This window comes from Corvus cornix, chromosome 1A (assembly GCF_000738735.6).
Source record: "Corvus cornix cornix isolate S_Up_H32 chromosome 1A, ASM73873v5, whole genome shotgun sequence".
Lineage (NCBI taxonomy): Eukaryota > Metazoa > Chordata > Aves > Passeriformes > Corvidae > Corvus > Corvus cornix.
Window position 1 is genome coordinate 50004470 of NC_047057.1, and position 27542 is coordinate 50032011.

At 51.2% G+C, this 27542-nt stretch overlaps 1 protein-coding gene across 2 annotated transcripts; it reads right to left on the reverse strand.

Annotated features, from left to right (window-relative positions):
* On the reverse strand, positions 1 to 23423 carry MGAT3 (beta-1,4-mannosyl-glycoprotein 4-beta-N-acetylglucosaminyltransferase). 2 transcript variants are annotated; one of them, XM_039570646.1, is made up of 2 exons: positions 23363 to 23423; positions 1 to 6745 (listed from the first exon to the last, which is right to left on the reverse strand). In XM_039570646.1, exon 2 carries the CDS (start codon positions 6742 to 6744, stop codon positions 5236 to 5238), a length of 1509 nt encoding a protein of 502 aa, XP_039426580.1. In that variant the 5' UTR covers position 6745; positions 23363 to 23423; the 3' UTR covers positions 1 to 5235. The 2 variants fall into 2 exon arrangements, with proteins under 2 accessions (XP_039426580.1, XP_010408906.1); XM_010410604.3 differs by lacking the exon at positions 23363 to 23423 and adding an exon at positions 17826 to 17931.
* Positions 23424 to 27542: the final 4119 nt, after the last annotated feature.

Consider the following 27542-nt stretch of genomic DNA (forward strand, 5'->3'; position numbering starts at 1 on the left):
TTGGTTTCCTTTCATACTTTTAAAATTTTTTTTTATTTTTATTATTATCTCCTCCTTTTAAGCATCCCTTTAAGGGTGAAATGAAATCCAACCATTTACAGAGAAAATGATTTCAGAATGTACATTTGATTTATCCTTAAAAAAAGTTCATTATTACTTACTGTTTATAAATTACAGAGTTGAAAGGAGCTTTGCAGATGCTCTTATTTTTTCTTTTCTTTTTAGTTTTTGGCAAGTCCACGCATTCTTTTTCCAAAGCAGGGTGTCCTGGAGCCACTCCAGGAGCAACACCAGCAGTAGGTCCAGGTGGACCCCAGGCTCAGAAGTGCTGCTGGACCACCTCCAGGATGATGCTGCATCATCATCCGCACAGGCAGGAAAAAACAGTGGTTCAAATTCTTAGTCTTAGAGTATTTCAGATCCCTTCTTAATCCATTACCTGTAGTCCCCAAAACTTTAAAATGTCAGTGTATTGCATTAGAAACAGTTCTTCTTTCTTGATGCTGGATCTGAGCTCCTCGTGCCACCCCCTTACCCTCCAGCTCCCCTTCCCTTTCCATAACAAGAGTGACTTTGTCCAATGTCTCAGAAATCAGAAAGGAGAAGTTTAGGGAGGGTAGGGAGAACACAATGATGGAGGGATACAGGATCCATTCCCCCACTCACTTTGCTCCTTTCTCGCCAAGGTTAGAGGTCAGTGAGGCCAGGACGAGCCATCCCTTCCCTCTTCACCACCAGTGTTCACTAATGGAACCAGGAGTGACCCTGGGCATGTGTCTTCACAGTGCAGAGGCATAGCAGCCACAGAGATTGCCGGCAGGAGCTGGGACACAGGGAGAGAGCCCCAGGGATACTGAGGAGGGGAAGAGACACCATCCCCATGAGGAAACAGCAAGGCAGGCAGAGGGGAATGAACACCCATTCTGCTCTGACACTCTCCCACATTCCAACTCGGTTTCCTTGTTTACCTGTCACAGAGACACACAGCAGGCTAGCCTGGGCAGCACAACAGCAAACACTTCAGCAGGACACAGGGATCAGACAAAGCAACAGCAGGAGCAGGCTGGAGCATGTCACCCTCCATACCAACCACAGGCACAAAGTCACCGTGTCCTTTCTGTCACTTGGGCGTGGCATTACCCCCCAGACAGGCAAAGGTGTCTAACCTGCCCTACTCCCTCTGCTTTAGCAAGCTCACCTGCTGCAGGTCCACCAAAGCCCATGTCCCCCTTTCACTGGGGGCAAAGGAGGAAAAGGCGCTTTCCAGTCCAAAGCCATGCATGGGCACACAATCTCTTTCTAGGTGGGAAGCACAAAGAAAGACAACAAGACAGACAGAAGTGCAATGCTTGCGTGTGCCACACACTGCTTCACTTCTTCCTGGCCCTCCTTTTTACCAATCTGAAGGTAAAAAAGGTTTTGGGAATGAAAAAGCACAAGGTTGAAGAGGGCTGCAGGAAAAGTATGGTAATGCATTCCCTCCATCCATTGGACAGTTTGGCCCGAGAGAGAGCAGGATTCACTGGCCACTGTCTGTGGGCTGCCACAACCCACAGACACCAGGCTCTGGTAGTCCGATCCCAGTTCCAGCCAGGACAAGGTTCTTGGTCTTTCCCTTCTCAAATCTCAGCACCTGGTTCAGATAAGATGAAGGAGCCTCAGTGCTCACCTCAGAGTCCAGCACTGGGAAACAAGGATCTAACACAAACCTGCCTCCTGCTTTGCCTCTCTCACCACCTCACACACCCAACATACTTTTGACTTCCCTCTTGTGGCAGCTGCCTGGAGGGGTGGCTGCCCCACTTGGAGCTGGCTGCAGAGGTCCCAGCAGGCAGCACAGGCAAGGCTGAGCAGAGGGTAAGCCACCACCTTGGAAAATCACTGTGTGAAAGCCAGCTTAGTAGTGTCTGTTCCCTCCAGGGACAAGAAGGAAGATTTTTAATGACAAGCACTCTAGCTCCCTAGGGATAATCAACACAGGGTTAGCCAGACAAATTAGACAGAAACATTGACTGGTTTGGCCTTAAGTCAAAAAAATATTTAAACAATTCTTGAGAAAGAGAAACAGTAAAGAATGCATTTCATCTGTAAAGCCCCTTCCTCCCACTACAACAGAAGTCTGGTTTAAATTTAATTTCCTAAGAATAAGGAAGTGAGTAAGTCCAGGAGGCAGGCAGGGCAGAAGTTCTGCAGAAGAGCCCCAGCATTCCTATTCCAGCAACACTTTCTTCTCCAGCCCAAGGGAGCAGAAGGGAGAGGCAAATCAGAGGGAGAAGAAGAGAATGGTGGAGCAAATAATGGAGGAGAGAAGGCAACAGGCTGTACTTCAGGAACTGAGAAGCAGATACTGCAGCCATAGACTTACCAAACTCCCGAGAGACAAGGGCCATACCTCAATTGAAAACATCACTGCTGTGCACTAAAATCCCCAAGGATGGTCATGCACGGGGAAGGGCTGGTATCAGAGGAGAGGCTGCTCCCCACTGTGGGAGATAATGAGGTGCAGCCCCAGCAAACATCAACTTTAGCTCCTGCTGAAGTGGGGATCTGGTGCTGCCAAAGTACCCACGCAAAGACTGGCTCATCTTTCTGTTCTGTCTCCAGCAAAGCCTGGCACTGGCCTTGGATTATCATCACTGAGACAAGGCAAAGCCAAAAGGTCAAAGAGCAGACCTCAGGCTCCCTCCCCAGAGTAAAAAAGAGAAATGGCTTCTTCCTTCCATACTTGTCTGCTGCTGAATTGCATGAGCTAACACACCTGCTCTCCTCCAGCTGTCCCTGGGAAAAGCATCTTCCCCTTGTGCTGCATCCTCAGTGCTGTGGCTTTCATCTTGCTTAATACAGGCTCCTTTCTCAGCTGGGACACCATTTCTCTATAATCTCTCTACACCCAAGACCTCCACACAGTTGCTCAGCACCAGGACCCCATGACTGTGACAGGAGTTCATTCTGCTACATCAAGAAGTCTGCACTTAAAAAAGCTACAACTTCCCTTTGGGAGAAGAGCATTCTGCCTAGCAAAGTTTGTCTGTCCACCCAGTTCCCAAAGGGGCTTCTCCGCCTGTGGGGAAGACACAACAGAACTGAGAACAGTGATTTAAAAAACAAAAAACAATAAAAATAATAACAAAAAAGAGGTTCCTTCAGTTGTTCCAAGCAGGCATTATGGCACACAAGATGTGGAAGGTGCTAAGGTGAACTGCATCTCAATTTGATTAGAAAAGGACATTCATCTTCAATTCTGTTTCAGCCTCAGCCTTATTAGGCAACGAAGTTATTTTCATTGACAATTTTTCTCTAGAGAGGGGACTAGGAGGGAAAAAGAGAGAGAGACGTAGGTAGGAATGAAGCAAAAGGGTGGCACGTGCTGGACAACACGGGACCATGGAGCCCTGATGGAGTTAAGGGCCATGAAAACCTTCCTGCTTTAGAACAGCTGGCCAGAAGGGCCACACTTCTTTGTGCCAACGCTTTCCTCTTTCTCCTCCTCCACATGATTTCTGCTTGGAACATGAGTCAGTCTTTCCACTGCAAGGCTAAGAGAGCAAGTTCATTATGTTTTTCACCCTCTGCCCACTACGACCCAGGCTCTGGGCACCCTGTCAAGCCATCTGCTTAGGAAGGGTGGTGGTAAGGCTGGAGACAAGAATCTGCCTCCTCAGTGAGCTGAATCAATCCAATGCAACAGCAGATCCTCACTGCTCTTGCCTGGCAAACTTCACAGACACCAGCCCAACCAGCTGCAACTAGTGCCCTCCTCTAATTGCCTCTCCTCTCCATGGTCTTGTCCACACGGCCCAGGCTGCAAATGTGGGCTGCACACACTCTCTGGATTGCACGGTGGTCCCCAAACAGTCTCTCGGCCCCAGGGAGAAACTGCCCATGGCCTGTTTCTTCATGAGCTCACTCACACCCTAAGGGCAGACAGATGGATCCTATGCCTTGACAGGCTTTGTTTTCCCCCAACAATCAGGACTTTGCCCTTCCTCTTCTCCCTTTTATTACCCCATGGTCAGAAGGAATAGTCAGCACATGTAAGCAGCAGCCCTGCTGCAGGCACAGCCTATGGGGCTCTAGAGGCAGCCAGTGAGGCATGCAGCTGTCCCACATGTGTAGCACTGCTGTGCAGAGCCAATGCTCTCCCTGGTCCTCTCCTATGAATTTCCCAACAAGTCATCCATGTCAAGACTGAGATCACAGCTTCTGCAAGCACACACAGCCAAACCCCACTAGGTCCTCTCCCCCCTCCCCCCGCCCCCCAAATACTGGTAGCAAACACCCAGGTGCACACCAAACCCATGCATGTGAGCACTCATGCACACAAGCAACCATGCACTTGCAGACATACACTCCCACCATCTGAGTGCCCTGCAGCCTATCCCAGCTCCAACAGAAGCACATACTGCAGGGAAGATGCTTTGGCTTCTGCAGGACAAGTCCATGCAGTGTTGCAAGGGCAGGGGAGGAAAATGAGCAGAAAAAACCCTCAAAACCCAGCTTTCTCCTCTGCTTCCTATCTGCCTGCTCCAGGATTGGTGGAGTACTGGGGCAAGATCCAGCCCAGGATAGATGCATTATGCCTGTGCAGGGGACTGCATCTTGGGGAGGATACCTTGGAAGCAAAGGATTTCCCCAAAATACCCTTTGAATATAGAGGTATACAAAAAACCCCACAAAAAACAGCATACTGAGATGCTTTTGCACATTCACTCATCCAAAAAATGCCAATGACACACATCTGCACAAGCAACCACTCAGAAGAGTTTGTGCCTGCTGACTCACACGCTCACTGAATAGCCCAGGCTTGCATCTATGCTTGCTCCAATCCACAGAGGATGAGGGTGGATGGGAACAGCTGCCCTCTCTCCCCATGGGACCCTCCCAGCCTCCCCCAGGGGAAAATCTGCCAGCTGGCTGCAGAGATTCTCTCCAGCCAGCAGGAGAGGTTCAGAAGATACAAGAAAGTCTTTATGCTACTACAGAACAGGTCCCCAGCACCTCTTCCTCCTGTCCAGGCCTCCCTTCATGTGACTGAGGAATTTGGGTTCCCAGGCATCACCCTGGGATGAAGGGAAGAAGAACAGGAAGTGAGGGAGGGCAGAGACCCCAGAAAAATAGCACACCCTGCCCATAAACAAAGGAAACAAAAGAAGAAAAGGAACAGATGAAAACACCCAACTCTTTCCCTTTGTTGTGAAGTTCTGATTTCCCACCCAAGCCTGAGCCTTGGTGGCCTCACCCAGTACCCTCCGCCTTTCGGTAGGGGTTCTCCAGCAAGTAGCGGAACCGCTGGTAGTTCTTGAGCAGGTACTTGGGAGCATACATCTGCTCCTTGGGGTCGGCAGGAGGATACTCCTGCATAGTACCATCAAACCAGCCACCAGTCCGGATCAGCTCCCGGATATAATTGAGGTCTCGTTTATCCTCGTAGTCACCCCAGCGGGGGAAGTCCCCATTCTGGGCTGACACCAGTTTGAAGTAGATCCCCTCTGGGGTGAAACACCAGGAGCAGTGCCAGCCAGCAAAGTGGAGGGGGCTGCCCAGCGACCACTGCACCAGGATGTGTCCTGTGCTGTTCTCATACTGCCGAAACCCAGGCATGGTGTAGTACTCACGGCGTCGCAAACGTATCCCATCGTTAGCATAGACAGCCTGGAGCATCCCCATGGTGCAGCCTGAGACCACCTCCAAGGTGCCCGGCTGCTTCCAGAAGAAGCCATAGAGCGACTTGCGCATGTGAAAGGCGAAGGGCTCCGTCCAGCCATCGTAGAGCTTGAGGAAGAGCACGCCATCGCGGGCTGGGATCTCATCAGCATCATCAATGATGAAGACGTCGTCTGGGCGCAGGTTGCGCAGGCGGGAGATGCCGTCCCGGGTGAGGAAGGTACGCAGATAATCGTCAGCAATCCAGCCGTCCTGGCGGCCGCCAGGGGGAAAGTGGTCCAGGAAGACGTAGAGCACCTTGTGGCGGATGTAGTCGAAGGAGCCGTTGAGGAGCATCTCGCGGAACTTGAGGGGCCGCGGCTCTCCGTAGGCTGTGAAGTTGGACTCGCACACCACGAAAGCATCCACCACGTCTCCCAGCTCATGGAAGCGGACATCCAGCAGGTCAAACTCATGGTTGACGTTGATAGCATTGATGACCCGCCGGGGGATCTCCCGCGGCACGAGGCGGTCCTTGGTGGGCAGGTTGGAGTACTGGACCACGGTGGGGACCCCGCAGCTGGGGCCGTGCCAGCCCGGCAGACACACACACTCCACCCACTTGCGCCGCTTGGTTCCGCTGGCGCTCAGCGGCTTTCGAGCCGGCCGCCCCGAGGCTGCGCCATCCGCTCGCTCCTCCTGCCGACCTCCCACAGGTGGCTTCTCCAACACCTTGGTGCCTGGCTTAAAGCAAACGCCACCGGCTTTGGTACGGACAAAGTATTCCATTGAGTCTTCTGGCAGGACGAACTCAACCTTGTGCAGCTCTTCGCTGGCTCTGCTGGGAGGCAGGGGCTGGAGCAAGGGGGAGTGGGAGTACAGGGGCGTGCGGAGGAACTCTGCACCCCCTGGCTCAGGGCTGACCTGAGGCGTGACGGGGGCATTGTTCCAGAAGAAGCTGGAGACGAGGTTGGGACTAAGCGAAGCCAGCTCCCTGGGGAAGGTGACATAGGAAAGGGCCTTGAGGAAGTGCAAGAAGGAGATGAGGCAGAGACCAGCCATGCAGAGAGTCAGAAAGAGTTTATGGCGTCTCATCTTCATCCTGTGGAAGAGCCACGAAAAGGAAAGTCACATTCAATAGTTACTGAGGTGCAAAAGTTTACCACCATTAGAAAAACAGGCTGGGGAAGGCAGGAATGCTGGTTCAAATTCAGCATTCATTTAGAGACTTGACTCCCAAGAACTACACCCCCACCCCCTGCCATCTTCAGTGAGCCTTTTGCTTCAGCTGGGTTACACCAAGCTGAACTTCTGCTAGATCAGTCTCATAAATCCACAAAGACAAGAAAGGCACTGTCAACAGGGTAGAAAGACAGGAAATCCAGAGTAACAGGAATTCATGATCTAGTGAACTCACCACACTTGGCAGATTTGTCCCTATTCACTGATGGGAATTAAATGAATGTAAACCTCCTCAGAGGTGCATCACCAGAGAGGTGGGAGAAAATGAAGAGAGCCGAGAGCAGGAAGGGTGAGAGAACTGGGGGGGGGCATGGTTGAAACATGACCGGTGCAAGAGAGGCAGTTTTAAAGGACCAAGATCATTAGTCAGACTTCCAGAGGCAGCCTACACTCTCCAAATCCTTTCAGTGTTTGTTCAACACACACCCTAAAAAACCACCCTTGTTCTCAGGAAATACTACCCAAGTTCACATGGGGGACAGGAAAACAACAATAAAATTAAGATCCTGTCACATTTATTCTTCTCCCACCTGTGATTCTCAAGTCCTCTATATCTCCATATGTTGCCTTTTGCTTTTCATTTTCTGTGGACCAGATGCTGAGGTTTTTCTGCATCTGGATCAAGCTGACAAAAATAAATGCCTAGCTGTCTCTGCCGGTAATACTGTGCCACCATGATGGATCCATGTCAGGCCAGGAAGAAGCCAGTGGTGCAGAGCCCTTCCCTCCAAACAACATGAAATATCGCCTTCCTCCTCCCCTCCTCCAGCCCAGGCAGGGAACACAGAGCTGCTGTCAGGCAGAGGAGTGACTGAAGAATACAATTCAGAAAAAGGACCAAAAAAAAAAAAAAAAGAAAAAAAAAAAAAAAAAAAAAAAAACAACCCCCTAATCTCACACAATACTCCACCAAGGAAAAGTAGAAAAGATGTTCGCCATCTGCTGTGTAGGGAAAGGCAAATTGGGGCGAAAATAGGCATGGGAAAAAGGTCATCCTAAAGTCCTTTTCAAGGCAGAGGCTGTCCCAGAGCATGACACCCTTCCTGCAGTGACAGACAAAGAGGCAGAGATCCCCATGCATGCGACACATACCACTTCACCCCCCCTACCTGCTCCATTTTGGTGGCTCTCTCCCTGGTGCAGTCTCCCTTCCAGGGCCAAAGTTCCTGAGAGGCACCATCACTTAAAAGCTTCCACCTGGCACACGGTGGTGCCAGCAACACCTTCCCCGGAGGCAGTCCCTGCTCCTGGGGCTCACGGGGGAGCTGCCCCACACATGGCTGTCCCAAGGGCTCCTCAAGGCTGACACATGGGGGCAGAAGGAAGAAGAACCCAACCTGCTCTCACCACTTCACAGGGCATGAGGTAAAGTACAGCAAGGCATGTTTACTGATTAACTTAAGGAGAATTTCATACTAATGTGAAAAGCCATAAAGCATTTAGACAGATGGCAACCACCCAAAGGAAAACATATCTGGCTCTCCACAGATGGCTCTGACATGGACTCTGGGAGAGGGGTTGTCCACAGTTGTACCTTACAGCTCAGCAATAGCATTTCTGGACACTTGGCAGTCACTTTTTTTAGTAGAAGTCACCATCCACTGACATTGTCCCCAGCGCTCAGGTGGCAGGCCAAGAAGCCCCAGATTAAGCTCTGACTGAAGGACTGCAAGCCTGAAGCTGGTGGAAAAGTTACAGCATGGCCATGGGAGGGGAAAATATTCAAAGAAAAATAAACAAGGAAAAAGGAGAGAGAGCTTGATTCTATTGGTTAATGTTTAGTAGGTGTTTTGATATACTTTGCCACGACACAAGTCAGCAGCAGGGCACGGTGCTGGCTCTGGGTGCCACTGGGAGACCATCTTGTTGGGCAGGTGGAAAGGGAGGAAATGGTGGCTCTCCTCAGGGGGCTACGCTAGGGCAGACCCTCAACTCCAGCACCCATCCACCACAGCTCCACAGCCCGACTTCACACGCCTGGTCACAGCCCAGCTAGTGGGAGGTCACCTTTGTGGTGGGCCCAGGCATGATGGGGCTGGATATTCTGTTAAAAGTCATAAAGGATCATCTGGGGGCTTGCTGTCAAGCTTTCTCCATGGGGCAAAACAAGAGACTGCAGAAAACCTCATGAGCATCTCATTGTATCCATGATATATTTTCTTCCTTAAGGCTCTGTTAATGTCTTGCAGAAGCAGCAAGGTCATTTGTAAGGTAGAGGAATACTCAGTGCCTTTTCCTTGCACATCACCAGTTTTTACTCTGTCTTGAAGTGTGGGGAAGAGAAGAGCACAAGGAAGCCAAACCCCCACTAAATTAGCAGGAACTGGCTGTCAGGAGAAAGTGTCCCTCACTGGTAAATGGGTATAGCTTTCTCCAGTCGGGTGCCTGGTGACTTCTCCAAGGCAATACTTCCAGACACCAGGCTGCTCTCTAAGACACTGAAACCTGGGCAAAATGAACAGCTGAGCTGCTCCAAATCACCAGCTGCCAGGAAATGCTGGTTTCACTCTAGCTCCTACAGGACACACAAATGCAGGGCAGCCAGCTTCCTCTGGGCCAGCCCAGGGCTGAAGGAATCACACAAAGGCACATCATCTTTGTCTCAGATGGCCTCGATGCTCTGCATGCCACGGTAAATTCCCCAGACAAAAAGCCGTAACTCTTGACGTGCAACAAACTGCTCCACTTTGAGATGTAGTGTGCCGTGTCAACATAGGAGGACACATGGTTTTAGGAAGCGTTGCATGTTTTCCTCACTTGACATTTGCATACATCAGTATCTGTCAGGCTCAGCATGTGGCTCTGCAGCTCTTCACCCACGGGCACAACGAGCTCTGCCTCCGTTCCTGCGCAGGGCTGGTGTGCACAGCCCTCCCCGGCAAGCTGGCCCTGCAGTACCCTCTGCTGTTCTGCTGCTGACATGGCCCAGGAGGCAATTTTCACTGCTCAGCTGGCTTTGTTAGGGAGTGGGAACACAAACCCATTTCCTAACCCCTCCTGGAAGAGGGGAAGCAAAGAAGAAAGGTGTGTCCTTTTCAAAATCTCTTCCCTGGGAACCACCTTCATTCTCACATGCCAGGGATTCTTCTGCCAGGGTGTGGAGAACACTCACGCACCCTTGGGTGAGCCAAGATGCTAAATACCATCAGTCATGTATCTGTTCCCATATCCTCTGATCAGCCTGCAGTGAAAGACATGTCTGGTGGCAGCTAGTTGGAGACAAAGGCCAGCAAGGGAGGATTACCCACTCTCCCTATCCAAAACATTAACATGTGGTGGAAATGGGAAAGGAGGTACCTTGCCTGAGGGAGACATCTAAGTTTGTCACAGAAGAGACCAGCTGCTCCAACACAAAGCAGCCATCAGTGACCAGGAACACAGAAAACAGCAAGAAGAGGTATTTCCCTTCTGACAATTTTGACTGAGGAAGGCAAGAAAAAGTCAGCTTTATCTCCAGGAGAGTGATCAAGTTGCTGTCAGGTTTAAAACAGCAGCAAGAAAAGCTTTAATGTTCAAGTAGAAGAAAAAGCCTGAAGTGGTATGGACAGTCAGCTCCATTAAGACAAGCTCTTTAGGGAACGCATAGTTATAAACCACTTTAGCAACACTCAGTCCTGTAAAGACAAGCTGGAAGCTTCTTTTTGTAAGGGATCCCTTTGATATTTCCTTGCTTGAAGTTCTGTCTCTACCATGCAGGGGAAGGGCTTTCAGAAAAGGAGGAAAGCCAGAAGCGTTATGCACATGAGTTATCCCCAGGCACCTCTTACCATTTTAGTGACCAGTTGATTTATACCATCCTGAAATAGTATACCTATTTTTCAAGAAGCCAGAGAGCAAGATATGCACTGATAAGAGCTGGCAGTTCACCAGCCTCAATGTTCTCTTCTGGAGAACACTGGCAAGAGGCCACACAACAGGCTGCTGGATACAGGCTACCCTGTCTTGTTAGGGCATGGGACTCAAGACTCCTTAGACCTCTCCCATGGTTACAGGGAAAAAGCAGCTGTGGAGAACAAGTCAGAGCAGAAGCTTCTGGTTCTCCCCTGATACCAAAATGCTCATCTCCTCTGCTTAAAGTTATCCCTTAACACCCATGCAGAAACATATTTGCAGATCACTCAGACACTTCAACACAAAGCAACAATTCAAATTAGAATTGCTTTCGCATGGCAGATTAAAACCCAGTATGACTTCCATCCCCCACTCCACACTGAGGGCCCAACTCTCTCATTGCTCCAGCTAGAGACAAATGGAACAGGCTCCACTAGGTTCTACCTGGCATCCCCAAGTGCAGGAACCACAGCAGGCATCAGAGCCACAGTACCTCTAAACTCTCTAAAAATCTCAAGTTACTTTTGTCCTGCAAACATCCACAGGAGGAGAAACCATAAAACTTAGTATTTGTCAACAATTAAAACAAGCTCAGGGACAGCAGGACTGCGCTTTGCTTAAGGGTAGGAAAAGAACATTATCCTACATTGCAGGAAAATCTGAGAGAAGCAGGACATACCAGAAGGCAGCGAGGGCTCAGCATCTCTCTCACATGAAGGATGCCACGGTGTTTTTGGGGACTGCAAGCTACAAGGACATCAGCAAGAAGCTCTGGCAGTCACAGCACAAGGTGCTTTGAATGTAAGCAGGTCCGTATCGGCTTCCCTTCAAGTTCCAAGGACAGAATACAACATTCTTCCATGTCCTTCATCAAGAGCTGCTGCCCACAGCACTAATGCAAAACAGCAATACCTCACACTCCGTGTTTCCTTTGCAGCCTCAAGGCATCTGACCACAAGGTGCCACTGACTTGCTGCCAGCCCAAACAGCTGGACTGAGCCATCCAGCAGAGTCACTCTCCAAGCAAGGTCAGGTTGAGGGAGAGCAAGGCTCTGTCCCAAGCACCTTCCCTCCATTTCTGCAGGGAGGTAAGAAGAGTGGTAAGGTAACCACTCAAGAGCACGCCACCATAACTTCCATTTGCCTCCCAGAGCTGCCATCCACGCACCAGTAACAGGTCTCATCAAGTCAGAAAGAAAACCAGATTGAGGAAAAAAGATAGCTAAAGGCTGGATCTACACAAAACTAAGGTGAGGTTGGCCAGGGAAGGGTGACAGCACAGCACAAAGAAAGGCACTACGTTCCCCTTCCCAGGAAGACAGGCACAGGATGTACATGTTAACCACAAGCCTCCAGATTGTGTGCAAGACCTTGTTAAGTCTCAACAGACCTGCAGCATCTACAGTCAAAACCCAAACAAACCAGGTGTCTCTTTTGTGCATTCTTCTAGGAGACCCAAGTGCCCCACAGCAGCAGCTACTATCTGCTGCACACAGAAACTAAGATGAATGCAACACAAAGCCTCCAGCTTTTTCAGCACTGTGGCTGCTCACATCTTCACCACTGCAAGCACAGTACCTCCAGACTCCACACCTTCCATGGGCTTTCACTGTTTCACCGTTCTCTCAAGTGTCTTGTCCTGCTCTTCAGTGGACTAAGCCTTGGTTATTTTAGATGCCACACCTCCAGTCGCAGCGACACAGCTGCAACCTGTCAGACAATGCAGCTCTTAACCCTCTCTACAGAACACATGGCACCTGGAGATAAAGTGGTCTTTGTTGACAGGATTTTGTCTCAAGACTCATCTTCCAGAAGTCAGCAGAACAGACCAGCACCTGAAGACCTTCAGAGTCCATTATAAAACCTTCCACTCAAACAGACTGTTCTTACTGTAGCTACCATATTACTAATAGCAGCATAATTATATAATTCCCCAACCCCCAGTTTAAAAGAAGATCTCAGAGAAGACTAGAAAACTCTAGTGAAATCCAGTAATGGCCTAAAGACACCAATTTAATTTTATCCAAGAAGTACTTGAACATCACAAGGGTGCAGTACTGCATGCTAAAGGAAACTAAGCTGGATTTCCAACTCCACTGGAATCTATCAAATATTCTTCTCAGTATCCTTCAGATATGCTGGGCTCCCTTGTAGCTAATCTCCTCTCTCCAGTTAAATCCAGTCTCACCATAGGAATTTCCACAGCTTCAGAGATACTTCTGCACACTCTAATCCTTCACAGGCTCTCAGAAGGCTCACCTTTAATTTCTCAGCGTCACTAGTCTAAGTGCTCTTTCCGCTAAAGGAGAAGCGGCATCTCTCTCCCTCGCTTCTGCCTGATATCCTGGAAGGATACTCTTCCTCAACCCTGCTTATTGCCTCCTCAAAACATCTGGTTCCACGAAGTCTGCTGTGATGGCCCTGGAGATTGCGTCACCACTTGGCTCCAAGGTTGGGCCTCTCTGGACATCAGAGGGTGAGCTGAGGCATTGCTCATTGCACTCACCCAGGATGCGAGGCCCTTCTCCCAGACAAACACAGGACTGCTGCTGCTCCAGCAGCACAGCAGTCAGTCACTGCAAAACGGAGCTGGTTAGGACTTCTGCTTATTGATTTTGGTATCTTACAGGGAAGGAATGCTCCATCATGAGGAATAGGAAAGGGAAAAGGGACAACACTACACAAAAAAGCAACTTACGTCTTCAGACAGACCGTGGGGTAATCAAAGAAATATGCAAGATCTCCCTGCTAGTCTTGATGCCTTGCAGAGAGTGACAGGTCAAAAGCATGTTGTCCCAGGACAAAATCAAATCATGCTTCCAGAGATTTCAAGTAAGGCATGTGACAACAGAGGCTGTTGTGTCAGAGGTTCTCCTCCCTCCCTCACCACCATCACAGCTTACCCATCCCTCAGTTGTCAGTTGTATGAACCCAAGTTGTCAATCACATGAAAGTCTGCTTTTACAGCCATATCAGCAGCAGATCTAACTGGGTTAAAAATAAAGTTGAAGAAAATGCCTAGGCATGGGAACAAGCAGCTGACCAGCAGAAACTTTCAAATTATTTCACCAGTTCACTTCTGATCAGAACATGTAGATGTAGATACATCCTCAGACACTCAAAATTACAGGACTGTAGGCACTGTTCATCTAACCAAATCTCCAACAAGGTGCCCTTTCAACCACCATAAGCTCACTAATTCTTCCCAGCAGCATCAGAGAAAGAGCACATCTCAAGGAGGCAACTGGAAGAACCAGCAGCAGCAGGTAACTGCTTCCAGTGCAGATCCTGGCAGGCACTCCATGTAGGCCAAGCAAGTGGAGTACAAGCCACAAATCCTGAGAACAGCTCCAAGATGAACAGTCCAGATTATCCTCAGGCCTGCGGGTCCACGGGTGAAGAGCACGTGGCAGACACGCCAGATGAGGCACACAAACCCTGTGCAAAGGAAGCAGGAGAATCCCTGGGACTGTGTGACAGCCCAAGCAACAGGGAGATGCAGGTTGTACAGCTCAGAGGAAGGTGAAGTGGGTGCCCTGTGGGCCTGGAGCGAGGCACTTAAAAGAGGAAGAAGGCAAGAAACACTTGATGCCATGGTGATGGGTGAAGTGCACAGACCCACGCAGGCAGGAGAAACCACGTTAACTCCAGCTATTTTTGAAGCGGGTGGCAGTTGTTTGTGCACGCCCAGGATAAAAGCTCTCCAAGATGGATTGAGGAGGGGCATAATTAAGCCCCAGGAAGACAATAAACAAAGCAAGGCCATGGAATAGCAGCAAGATCCTAGCGGCCAGGAGAAGAGCTGGCCCTCCATCCCCACCCTCTTCCCTCCCCCATCCATCACCAACTACTTGGGGTTTGGCAGTGTGCTCACTTTCCCACAGTAGCCGATCTATTACTGTTTGGAAGAGCCTCTTCCTTCCCCTCCTCCCCTCCTTTTCAGGCCACAGGGGTCCTGCTTGGCAGCCCCCGGATCCCCCTCTACTCTGAATATCTGGTGACCAGCCAATCCCATGCAAAGAGCATTAACCCCTCTTCACCAGGAACAGCCGGAGAAACCTGACTCCATGCTGAGAGGTTTCTCCAGGGTGTCTCTCCCTCCTCTCCTCCCCTTCCCCAACCCCCCGCTGCTCATTCTCCAGCCTTTTTTCCCCCCCTTTCCTTTCATTTCTCAAAAACTAACTCCAGCCCAGGGAGTAGTCACATCTTTCTGAGAATGTTACACAAGCCCATGGGAATTTTTCTTGGACCATGAACAGACCCTTATTTATTTGTCTCTTCTGCCTTTGTTCTTCATTTCCTCTTTCAAGACTTAGGCAAGACCTCAACACAGTGCTGCCTGGATCCCCTGCTGCCACTTCACTTTGTTATTATTTTCAGAAAGAAAGTGCTGATAGGCAGAGAGCTCTTCAATGCCTTGCCCCAAGGCAGGAGTAAGTCAGCCCAGACTCCCACCTCTGGGGTGGACAAAGGGCATGAGCTCAGGGGCTCTGGCTTGCAGAGAAAACCCCCTGCTTATGTTATCCTTCTAACTGCAGCATCACAGACCCTCAGATTAAATCCCCACGAATCAATTCCGCAGTCACAGCTCTATGCCGGTAACAGGCATATGGTGCCATGAAAAGGGGCAGTTTCCCAGAATGAAATCAAAAGCCTCCTAATGCACTTAACTCAGGGTCACATAAATCTCTCTTCTGCCTCCCACAGACAACTGGACCTTGTTTACAGGCATTGCAGCAGGCCTGGGTCTCAACAATATGTTTACTACTTCTGCGCAAACATTCCCTTTCACTAAGCAAAACAGTACCCTGATCTTTAGAATTATCTGAGCAGAAACAACAGGGAGCAGGTCTGTGGGGAAAGAGGGAGAAAGTCTGTGTTCATCACCAAAATCAAATGCCATCCCACACATCACACAGACTTTGTGAAGACAAGTGGTCCCCTTCTTGCTTTAGGTTGCATTATTTCTTGAGCAGAATGAGGAGGAATTTTGTGTTTAACCAGTTGCTGATGCCCCTGACAAGAGGCAAAACCATTTGATGAAAGAATGGGGTATTTTCAGGCTGAAGAGCCCAAGAAGCAGGCCAGGGCAAGGTGGGACAGCACAGCTTGTTCAGGGAATATACAGTGATTGTCTGTTCAACTCTGCCCCAAATACAAAAGCCGTAAGTGGAAACTGCAAATAAAAACAGGGAAGCTGAGCATTTCTGCTCAACTGTACAACAGACAGAGCAGTTTACTACCACAATCACTTGATTACAGGCCAGGTTTCTTTCCTTCTCCACCCTCAGCCATTTTCCTCCCCTTTCAGGTCTTCAGTAACACAAACATTTACATTGAACTGTATTTCTGAGAAGTCAGCTGCCACAAAGAGGTCAAAAAGGAAGGAAAGGAGAAAGACAGAACGAATGTGTAAGCACATTATGAAAATTGGTATTGAACATGAAGGATGTGTAGTGCAGAGGGGAGCTGTGGTCACGCTGAAGTCAACAGGACAAGCAGGGCAGAAGCAGGATGGCCCACCTGTGTGGTACAGCAACGTGATGCAGTGAGGCACAGGGACAAAGGGCATTAGGCTCATACATAGCTGGGCTACCCAGCTCATCTTCATGATGTTCCACTGCTGCAAGAGCCTGTGACAAACTACCCCAGACTCCCTCTGCCCTCAGTTGGTTTCTCTTCAGGGTTTGATCACTGAGAAATGATGAGAATTTCAGCTGCACAGTTTGCTACTCAACCACCAGATCTATCCAGTGCTCAGGTCCTGATGATCTTATGTAAAGTCCAATGGACATGTCATGACAAATCTAAAAAACACTTTGGCGAGACAAGATGAGCCTTTGAAAGAAAAAAAATGCTTTCATGCATCTAAATATTTTAGAGAACAGTGCAGAAGATCCCTGCCCCCAACCCACAACACAGCACTGAAATTGAGTCAGGGACCAAATCCAAGCACCAGATTCACTGTCTCCAGCTTGACACAGTCTCTCGAGTACAAAGACAAGGCTCTGAACTCAGGAGCCTCTCGCACAGTCCCAAGCCAGGGAGATGCTCAGCAGTATCACACACCTGAGTGATGCAGAAACCAGAACTGCATTTTCAAGGCAGTTCAGCTGCACAGAGCCATATGTAAACAAACACGGGAAGAAAGGAAGCCCACAGGACATCCTCATCACTAAGTGATAGACTCTGGATGCCTGACAAACTCCCCTTCCCTCCCCCCCAGTGCTCACGGGAAGCGAGAAGACTCTGTTCCAGAGCACAACTGCACTATAAATAATTCAAGAGACTGCTAAATTATGCAAAAGCTATCCCATCGTCCCCCCCGGCCAAGCTGAATGCAGGTGTGGTCAACCCTTCCTCCAGAAGTTGCTGCTAGATAGGGATTCTGAGGCCACAGAGGCTTTGTGCCAATAGCACATATCTGAGAGCACATCGGCCACTTGCTCACAGCCAGGCCTGCACCGAGCCACGGCACGACAGGAGGTATTTGGGGACACAGGGCTGATGGGGAAACAGCAGCTCCTTTAACCCACCTCTTCTCCAGAGACCTCACATGGCCCCACGAGCAAATGTAGAAAATCATGTCCCTTTCAAGCAAGGCTGCTCAGTCAGTCTTGCCTCCATAGATCGGATTAGCTGGCAAAAGCTGCAGCTGGACAGCACTGGCACAGCAAGGCAGGGAAGAAAGGACTGCTGGAGCAGGTGGGAAGGAGAAAAGGGAACAAAAAAAACTCTGGAGCGGTAAAGAAGGAACAGTTTTGCTAGCACAAATAATGCACAGGGAAGGCTGAGCTAAAAGCAGAAAGAAACACGGTCTGCTCTGCTGCCCCAATCTTCTGCCTTCGGGAGATCCTGCTTCCCTGAATATCAGGGCTTCCAAAGTTTCCCTTGGAAATGGGGTCATTAAGCAACGGAGTGCAGCTCACACTGATCACTCCAGGGCATCGCTCTCCTCATTTACCCTGCCCTTTGCTCTGCCTCAGAGCCAGCCCTCACGCTACAAGCTCCATGAAAACACAACTTCCTCACACACAACTTCCTCACACACAGTGAGCACCATGCACGCTCAGCCCCTACACAGACAAATCAGTCTTCCAAAACCCTACCTTTCCTAGCTGCTGCAGCCTCCAAGATCTGTCCGTGCCCAACATGCTCAGCCTGCACAGGCCTCCATCCTCCTCCTTTTCCCTGCTGCCCAGCTAGAGGTATTTGTGTTAGAGGAAGGAACTGAAAGCACTAGCGTAGCCCTCTTCAGCCTCAGCACAACCCACTTAAAATCTCAGGGCTCTAGCTTACCTTCCCCTTCTTTCTTAAAGGGCTCAGCATCTAGGAGAGAGACTCCCTTTCAAGACTCTTTTCCATGCTCTCTCCCTGGCTTTCTGTTCAGTTCCAGTATCTGCACGCCAGAACAGGGGATCCCAAGGCAGATAGAGCCGGCGTAGCAGATAGCTGCACTTAGATCACAGGTTTCACAGCTGCGAAGCCGCTATGCAGCGGGGCTGATTTGCATTAGTCTTTCAGGTGTGCTCCAAATCTGCTTGCTGCAGCTTTGCCATCATGCAAGAGACACGCAGCAATAGCCCAGGATAAAAATTACCCCAAAGCCTTGAAGAGAGCATGTTTGATTTGGAGTTTGATTCTGCCTGCTAGCCCTAGCCCAGCCTGTATGGATTTATACACCGAGGGGAAAACGACACTGAGGGAAGGGCAGCAGGGAGCTGGGATTATAGATTAGGCAGCAGATCAAGAAGGAGGCGATATCTGTGGTGACAAGAGCTGCAGAACCCAAGCAATGACTAGAAAGTTATTGATAACCCCTGGCTCAGCACCCACACCCAGCTGTTCTCCCAGATTTCTGAGAGAGCCAGCAGCAAAGCGAGTACAGGAAGCGTGGCACTTTGGTTGCTGCTCTCCTGACGAGCCCCTGTGTTTGCCCCTGGGCACGGCACAGCCTTGCTCCATGCCTCAGTTTCCCTGTGTGGGAAATGTGAGAGACTTTTCTACTCTGGGTAAGGGCTTACCTAATTAAAAGAAGCTTAATAGGTTGCTTCAAGGTCCTTGGAGAGAAATTCTGTCAAAATGAAAGAAACAGATGATCCTCAGAAAGAGGAGAAGCCCTCTCTGCTTTTCTCCCTTCCAGTCAGCCACATCCACCTCTCCTCACCTTTCCTCCTGCTTGCAATTTGTGCATTACAAGCTGAAAAAGACTGCTGGCAAAGCTCAGTGTGGTCATACCCCACAGCCACAGCTGATGTTTTGGAAAAAGCCTATTTAGACACAGACATGGGCACTCCCCTAGGTGGGGAAACAAGGAACCTTAGCAGAGGTCATCAAGCTGCCTATTCAGCTAGGGAGGTTATCTTGGTACAAAAGGCCAAGGCCCCAATAGCGAGCAGCTCACATAACTTTTGCTGTCCTAAAGCAGGGAATAATCACTTCCAAAATCACAATTCTAGAACAAGCCCTTGTTTTTTGTAAGGCAGCCAGCTCCCTTCATGCTGCTTCTTCCCTCAGCCTGCCTGATGAAAGCTCGAAATGCAGTGCTGCACTCCCTTTCACATATCAGCTCTACCGGGCAAGTTTCTGAGCACAAAAATACACCCACCCTGATACAGGTGTTCAGGGGTCTGAAGAGCAGGAGGTACCTGTTGTACTTTAAGAAGAGCTTTGGGAAGTAAAGGGTCTGCATGTCAAGGTACACAAAGAAGTCAAAAAAGAAGGTAAAGAAATCATGTTTCTGCCTTCCTGAGATATGCAGCTGGAGTTTATTCCACAGGGAAGCAGGCACAGAGTGCTTCTGTAAATCCTACACCACTGCTCCAGCACACAGCATTTCTCTTCACCTTACCTTGGAGAAGGGGGAACTCACCAGCTCTGTGACAGCAACTCTGCCCTGACCCCCGGGATAAGCAGCAGGTCCTGGCACCCCACCCAGCACTGCTGCTGTGGCACAGCCCAGTCCTTGCAAGACGCTCACCTAATGCTATCAAAGCGCCCCAAACGCGCCCGCAGTGCCAGCCTTGGCCCCTCCATGCAGCTGTGTTATGGCTCCTCAAGGCCAGCCTGCATCACTGACCCAACAGCACAGTCCACATGTGCAATGCAGATACCTCACCACCTTTCCAAGAACATCCAGGATGGGGAACAGCAGGCATTCCTAAGACACCCCCCATGTCCCCTTAGATCGCACTGCCCCATGTGCCTCCCTTCCCCAAATTTCAGATCCCCACTGTAATGTTTCACTGTAATGTCCTGATGGCATTTTGTGCTAGTGAAGTGCAGCCTGACTTTTTGTGCAGAACTGATGGGTGACAGTGGCAGAAAACATGTGGGCACAACTACCCACACTTTTCTGCTTCTGTAGTCAGGGCTGATAACATGAACCAGCCCTTTGAGGCACCTTCCACTGACCTAAAGTCATGAAGGCATCTCTTGTGCCAGTCAGTACGCCCTCCGCCTTCCTCTCTGCCAGAGTTACTGACAGCTGTACCAGTCTTCGTTAGCACCACCTCCTCCAGCTACATCCCACTGATTGGGTCACAGATTCCAACAATGTACAAAGGGCTCATTTCAGAGCAACTAACCCCACCTAAAACCTAATTGGCTTTTAGGAATGAATGCTGGCCCAGCTTGCCCCATCTATCCATCACCAAGCTCCCCCACTTCCTTCCTCCACCTTTATGATCCAATGCAGAGGCTGGAGGGTGTAGAGGTGGCAATTTGTGATAGCAGGTGCACCTTAAAGATGCTGCTCTCAAGAGAGGAGGAAGCTCAGACACAGCAAGCTGAAAACTCAGCTAGAAACCCTGCCACGAGACAAGAGTTCATCTCTGCTTGCTGACAGGTCAAAGCAAGGGAGGGACAGAGAGAAACTTGTCTGTCCTAAGGTACCCTTCACATACTGAAGGTGCACAACAACATCTATGTGCACTGCCCTGAACAACCGCTGTACCCATGGCTGCTTACATGCTCCACATTTATTGCAGGCATAAACTCCACAGAAGTGCCTGTGTTCCATGGTAAGCGCATCCAGCGGAACCCGTGTGCCTCGCTACACGCACCCAGCAACCAACCACCCCCGTTTGTCACACAAGCACCCCTCAAGACATGCAGCCAGCATGTTACACCAACCTGGCAGGCCCCAGTGTCACACTGCACTTAGCCAGTTGCGCGTGGGAGAAGGAGGAGAAAGGTAAACATAAGGCACATGGGAAGCCCACAAGCACACACACCTCACAGGTACGCTCCTCAGGCAAACACACCGAGTGTGTCTGTGCCTGCCATGTGCCTGGCTGAGGTTCAATGGGCTCTGTGCTCACCGTGCAGCCCCAGCAAGCCTCCAGACCAGCTATCCTTGTCTCACAGTGGGCACAAGTACTCCGGGTAAGTTCAGAGTTATGAGCATCCACTGAAGCTAACATTCCTGCAAGTACACTCACTATTTTCTACCCACTCTTCTTGACCTTCTTGCTAAGGATAACCCTTGTGTGTCACGCAGGCAACTCTTTTTCCAAACTTACCAGCATTTTCAAGGAGGGAGGAAAGCAGGCAGGCAGCTCAGCCCCCAAACCTGCTTTGGGAACAGCCCTCCCCACTCTGGGCACCTCCAATGGAGGTGAGCCTCAGCAGCACCTAGGACCAAAGGTATACTAGCCAAAAGGCAAGCAGCTGGGCTAACAAATTAGGAACTGGGCAAGAAAACACACGTGCAGCTAGTCAGAATCCATCCCCTCTCCTAAGGATATAATTGCCATATCCAGGGCATTAATAAACAAGCTATGCAGGTATAACTGAGTTCTTGCAGGGAGGAATGCTATACCTTGCAGTCGATTTCTTACCACTACTGCAAAATCACCAGAGGGTATAGAGGAGCTATAAATCTTTGAGGGACTTTTATGACATGCAATAGAAGAGCCACAGCTTCACTCCTCTTCTGCAGTTTGCAATGGCTTTCATTCAATGCTTGTTTTATAATGCTGCAAGGGGGCTGGAGACTCCCTCCCCAGGAATAGCTCGAAGAACTGCTCTTCTCCCACTCCAGCTTGGAGGACGTGTTCCCAGCACTGCTACTGGGGCTGAAACAAGCACAGGTGCTACGGCTGCCTTTAGGGGGCCTTTAAAAACTGGGGGTTTGCTGGAGTGTAGGGACACCCACAGTCCTCCCTCCCCTCAGGGATGTCTCCCCATTGCCTGAGGGTCAAGCAATGAACGGTAGGTCCTGCTTGATTTCTGCTCTCCTCTGAGAAGCTGGCAGCAACCAGGCTGCAGCAACAGGAACTTGCAAGTGCTTCCTAAATCACAGGCACCAGCTGGACTCGAACAGCACTGCTGCAGGTGGGACCCACAGAGCACAAGAGACACCCTTTGGGGATGGAACCTGAAGACTTCCTGCTGACTCACACCCTGCTAAGGTGAGGGATACAGGGACAAGAGTAGGCAGGAATTTGAAATTCAGTTTGCACAGGCTTGGGGGTTCCTGGTGACTCAAGCCGTATTTGTTAGCAGGGGTGCCACCGAGTCTTTTCACAGGCTTGAACTTCCCACTCAAGAAGAGATTGGAAATTATCTGGACGGTCTTTCTATGGGAGGAGAGGTGCTCAGCACCCACACTACGTGCTGGAGACGGGGGAGGCACACTCCTGACCCAAGCTCTGCCCTAGGGTGCAAAGAAGAAGTGCAAGACCCCAGCTTCATTTCTGGGAAACAGGCAGGGTTACCCTGCGACCCAGGCGCGGCTCGAGGAAACGCAGCATGTGGAAATCCCCGAAGGAAAACCACAAGCTGAGGCACTGAGAGAGGCTTCTCTCCATCCCGCGCCGCGCTCCCTCCCTTACTGAGCTGTCTGAGGAAGTCTAGAGCTGCAGCAGATGCCGTGCTCCCCATCAACCTTGTCATGCTCGCCCAGGGAGCAAAACTCTCGCAAGGACTGAGCTACACCGGCCTGTGTCACTCCGGCAGGACGTACAGCTATTCCAGTCCACGAACAACCCCAGAGCCCTGCACGAGCGGGGAGAACTCGGGTGCCCGCGTCCCTCTGCGGCCAGCCCCGAACGGGGGAACTGCAGCCATCTGACATGGAGACAGAGCAGGGCAGAGGGGACGTTTGATGATACACATATATTTGTATGGATGTTTTCCCTCCCACGCACGCACTCCTGTTACTCCTTCTCGCTTGCTGCAGGCTTGGCACGCATTCCCAGCCCGTGCCCTCCTCGCAAGCCAAGCCCGGGCAGCAGATGGGCCTTCGCTGCAGTGCCCCGGCCGGAGGGAGGGTGCCTCCATCCCCGGCGAGCCCTCCGCTGCGGGCAGGGGGCTGGCAGCATCACCTCCCTCCTCCCCACAGCCGATGTTCCCTAGCAGGGGATGCCGGGATTATGGGGGGCGTGGGGGGGGGGGGATAAAAAATAGCACTAATATAAATAAATAAGGAGCGCGAAGGTGGGGGCTCGGCGGGGAAAGCCTCTCCGGCAGCTCTCACAGGGGATGACGCCGCACCCCGGGCCGAGGCACAACTTGCAGGTGGCGACAGCGGCGGGGGGGAGGGAGCGATGGGGGTCCCGCCGCCGCTGCCCGCGGCCCCAGGCGGCTCCCCCAGGGCGTGCTCTGCCCGCCGCCCCGGCCGCGCTCCCGCTCGCTCACTCACCCCCGGCCGGCGCAGTGTCGGTGCCCGCCGGGCCCCGGCGGGGCGAGGCTGCCGCTCGCCCCGCCCGCCCGCCGCCCCCCGGCATGGCTCGGCGCCGGCCGCGGCGAGGCGAGGCGAGGCGAGAGGCGAGCCCGGAGCCCGCAGCCCCCCGCCGCCTTCCTCCGCCTTCCCCTTCTCCGCCGCGGAGCGGCCCGGCACCTCCTCCCGGCCGCGGGAAAGGATGCGCTGCGGAGCCGCGGCGAGCCGAGCCCGCCGGCAGCAGCGGGCAGGGCTGCTGCAGCCCCTTTTGTGCCGCCCTCACCGCCTGTCTCCTCCCCGGCGCGCCCGCCCGCCCCCCGGTCCGCCGCCGCGGGCCGCCCGCCCCCCGGGGCACAGCCCGGCCGCCCCCCGCCTCCCCGCACAAAGGAGCCCGCGGATGGGGGGCCGGCGGGGCGCGTGGGGCCGCGGGTGGGGTATCGAGCGGGCTGCGGTAGCGAGTGCCCGGCCAGGCGGTGCCCCCGAGGATGCTGAGGGGCCGAAGCAGAGCCGCCGTGTCGCCCGCAGCCCCGCGGCACAGCCGCCCCTCAGCACCTCTCCCCGCGCCCCGGGGGGCGAGCGAGGGCGGGAGCACTCGTTGTTTGGCGGGAGGGAGGCGAGGCGAGGTGGGGATGCGTGAGCTGCCTTGCCCAGCGACATCAGGAAGTTTTGCTGCGGTGCCAGAAATAGAACCTGCGTCTGCTGACTCCCGGTCGTGCACCCTAACCGCAGAAGCTGCCTTTTCTCAATTCAACTTTTCCCTGCCTTTTTCCACATTGGACGCATCTTTGGAAAGGAAAACAAAGCCAAGCCCAACCATAACACCACCACCCCCTCTCCCCTGGCTGAACGGCACCGCTCCAAACATGCCGAAGCACAACCGTGGGACCTCACCCCTTGCGGCCAAGAGCGAGCGAAAGGTCAAAAGGAAGCAGAACCAGAGTACACCCTTCCTCGACATTTCATGAGAATTTGGAAAAACAGCACATTAAAAACAAAGCCTCGGCGCCAACATGTCCCCAACTTGCCATTTGTCATATGGGCGAGCTGGGCAGCGAGCTGGGGAGAAGGTGAGAAATGGCTCTGTCAAGTTGCCACTGCCTCTTCTGAGCAGCATTTGTGGCATCCCAATGGGGATGCACAAGAGTCTGCCCTATGCTCTGAACTCCTGCCCGGCCAGCACCAGAGAGGGTTTCCATGGGAAAGGGTCGCCTTAATTCTGAGTTTTAAGACCAAGATAGAGAACGTGTCAGAGCTCAGGCGAAGAGACAGCATAATTGAAGGGGAATTTTCCCCGATGCAAACTCAGCTAGAAGGATGAGTAAAGACAGACAGAGGTCAGCTGGATTCAGAAGTGCCTCTAGAGTATTGTAGAAGTATTGAGGGAAAGGAATGAGGACAGAGGAGGAAGACAACGATACAGCAAGGGAAGTTCTCACGACATGAGGGAGGTCGTTTTGTGGCAGACACGATACTGCATCAGCATAAATCCTTGAGGACGCTAACAGGCTCCACCTCGATGACAGCAGTATCATATTGGTGGGAACACACTGGGAAGACAACATCCCCATCTCTGTCGATTCAGGATGAAGTCGCCCTCTGACAAGACTATGCTCTTCAAGACAGTCATGGGTCCCTAGCAGAGAACTGGGCTTGAAGGGAGTCCTCAGCTCCTACATCCCTAGCGAGAATTTGACAGCCATGATTCAACTTGCATTGAGTCCATGACTGCCTTTTTTTTTTTTTTTTTTTTTTGAGGTGGCTGGCAAATGATGGCATTAGCCTTGCATGTGTGGGTGATTTCAGCTCTGAGAGTATAAATCCTATTAGGGATGGGCAGCCATCACCAATTCATTTCCCCCAGCCAGCAAACACCCATCACAGAAGGGATGGTTAGCACTAGCAGGAAGAAAACATCACTATTTCAGACCTCCTTTGCTCATAAAACATTATCCCTTTGCTTCAAATATTACCCCTGGGGTGATGTGAGGACAGCTAACACTTTTCCATGTTAATGTGATAGAACTGAAGGCTACGGGCTCACTCAGAGATTGCTAATGTTCAAGAGCATCAGACCACAAACCTAGAGGTAGGATAACATCCTGTGCACAGAGAGGCATCTGCAATACCACAGCTCCTCAGTCTTGTGGCAGTGTTTGCCACGCTCGGTACTCCTAACCAGAGAGACAGGCTCCTGCAGCCTCCCTGAGGTGTCTGCCCCTCTGCCACACTATGCAACAATGTGAAGGGGAATGTGGGATTTTAGCTTTGCCTCTGAATCTTTGAGTGAGGAAAGACAAGATTTTGCTCTTCTTTCCTGAGCTAACCCCAGAGCAGAATGATGCAGAAGGCTGTTGTTTCAGCATGTGCTAGTACGCTGCCAGATGCAACAGCATGCTGGTGTCTCCTTCACACCAGTGCAGCTGCATCTGTACCTCCTCTCAAGCGGGACCTGGTTTCCAGAGCCATGTGGTTCTGGGTTTGTGGGTCCAGGCACAGAAGTTGGAGGTTTTATATGTTTTTACTAATGGTATTACGTGCTTTGATGGCACCAGAGTGAGTCTGTAGTCTTAGATGTAGTATCCAAGCACCTCATGATTTCTAATTTACCCAGTCATCATTCCTTCTCCTAAAGGTAAAACCCCCAAACCTCTGGCACTGTTTTACATAAAAGAAATAGAGGATTAGAAAAGTTATGTGATTTGCTGGAGGACCAACAGAGAGGTTATGCTAGGGTAGAAAATTTAGCATGGATCTTGAATTAGCACCCTAACCATTGCTGCTGTGGCGCGTTTTCTCTCTGCTTTGCATGCTTCGGTTTGAGGCATGCTGGACAAGCTCCCTTGGGATAAGGAGTCATTTTTAGCCCGATTTCTTACAGAAATGGATCTCTCACAATCATGTTGTCTATCTGCCTGTCTATCAGCCGCCCACGATACAGTTTGAATCCACTGGCCAATTTCAACCCAACCCAGCAGCAAGGAAGGGATTTTACAGCAAAACAATTCAGATGAGCTCCGTGATGAGGCTCAAGAGGGGAGGGAAGAGAGGAAGGAAGAGAATGTTCATGTGTGCCTGTGGGCTGCATAGCGTCCAAACACCACTTCTGGCATGGCATGGGATGCTTCCAGCCCCTCTCCCGGGCAAGAGAGAGGGATTGAGGTCAGGCTGATGTGTGGGGCTGGTGAGGCCAGGAAGTAGCTGAGCACACTGCAGGGATGTCCTGGGCATGCAGCAACCCCAGGCATGAATGTAGGAGGGATGTTCATCCTGCCTCTGGCAAGAGCAACTTCTGCTCTCCACTCTCCCTAACCCCTGCCGGCTGCTCCTCCGGGGAAAACAGCCGATTAACATATTGCAATGAGTTAACCTTAAATGGTCTAAAAATCCAAACGTCTGCATGCAAATGAATTCTGATGGAAGCAGCAAGATAAAACACCAGCCAGCCACAGCTGAGCCTGTTTACTAACTGAGACACTTTCGTGTTTGCAGCTGAAGCCAAGGTGGTGCTCTCAGTCCTGTGAGGATTTGCACCTCCCCACTCCATGCTTCTGCCTTGCCAGGTGCCAGGCTTTGAAACAAAATATTGCTCTATATGGGTTTTTTCTTACATTTTGGTGGCCACGATCTGTGACATGCCCTATTTCCTTCCTCTTAGGCAGTGCCAAAAGTGGGTGGTGTGGGCAAGAGCCTCCAGGCAGGGTGTCAGGCACACATAGGGCTTTACAAACCCAGCAGAGCTCGTAGCTCCAACCTGCCAGCCAAAGGCAGGGGATGGAAAGGCCCTTCTCCATCAATTCTGGGTAAACCTGGTTTGCACCCAAGGGGCTGTGCTCAGCTGCTATTGGGTAAGCTGTCTTCACCCTGTTGTTAATGCTGATAAGCGATTCTTGGTCTCTCTGTGTGCAAGTCATTGACCTGTGGTTAACTCCTTTGCACTGAGTTACAGAGCAGAGGTAATGGTGGCAGAGCCAAACTTCCACTGTCGCCCTTTCTCCAGAGATCACCAAAAGGTCACGTCTTTCCACCCCCTTTGGAATTAACGTCCTTTTAATGCCCTTTGGAGCTAGACTCTGCAAAGTCCTCCTTTGAGCCAACCAGTCTTGAAATCCGATGCCCTTGTTCACTTTGCACTGCTGGTGGCAGGGAGGGAAACAACAAAGTG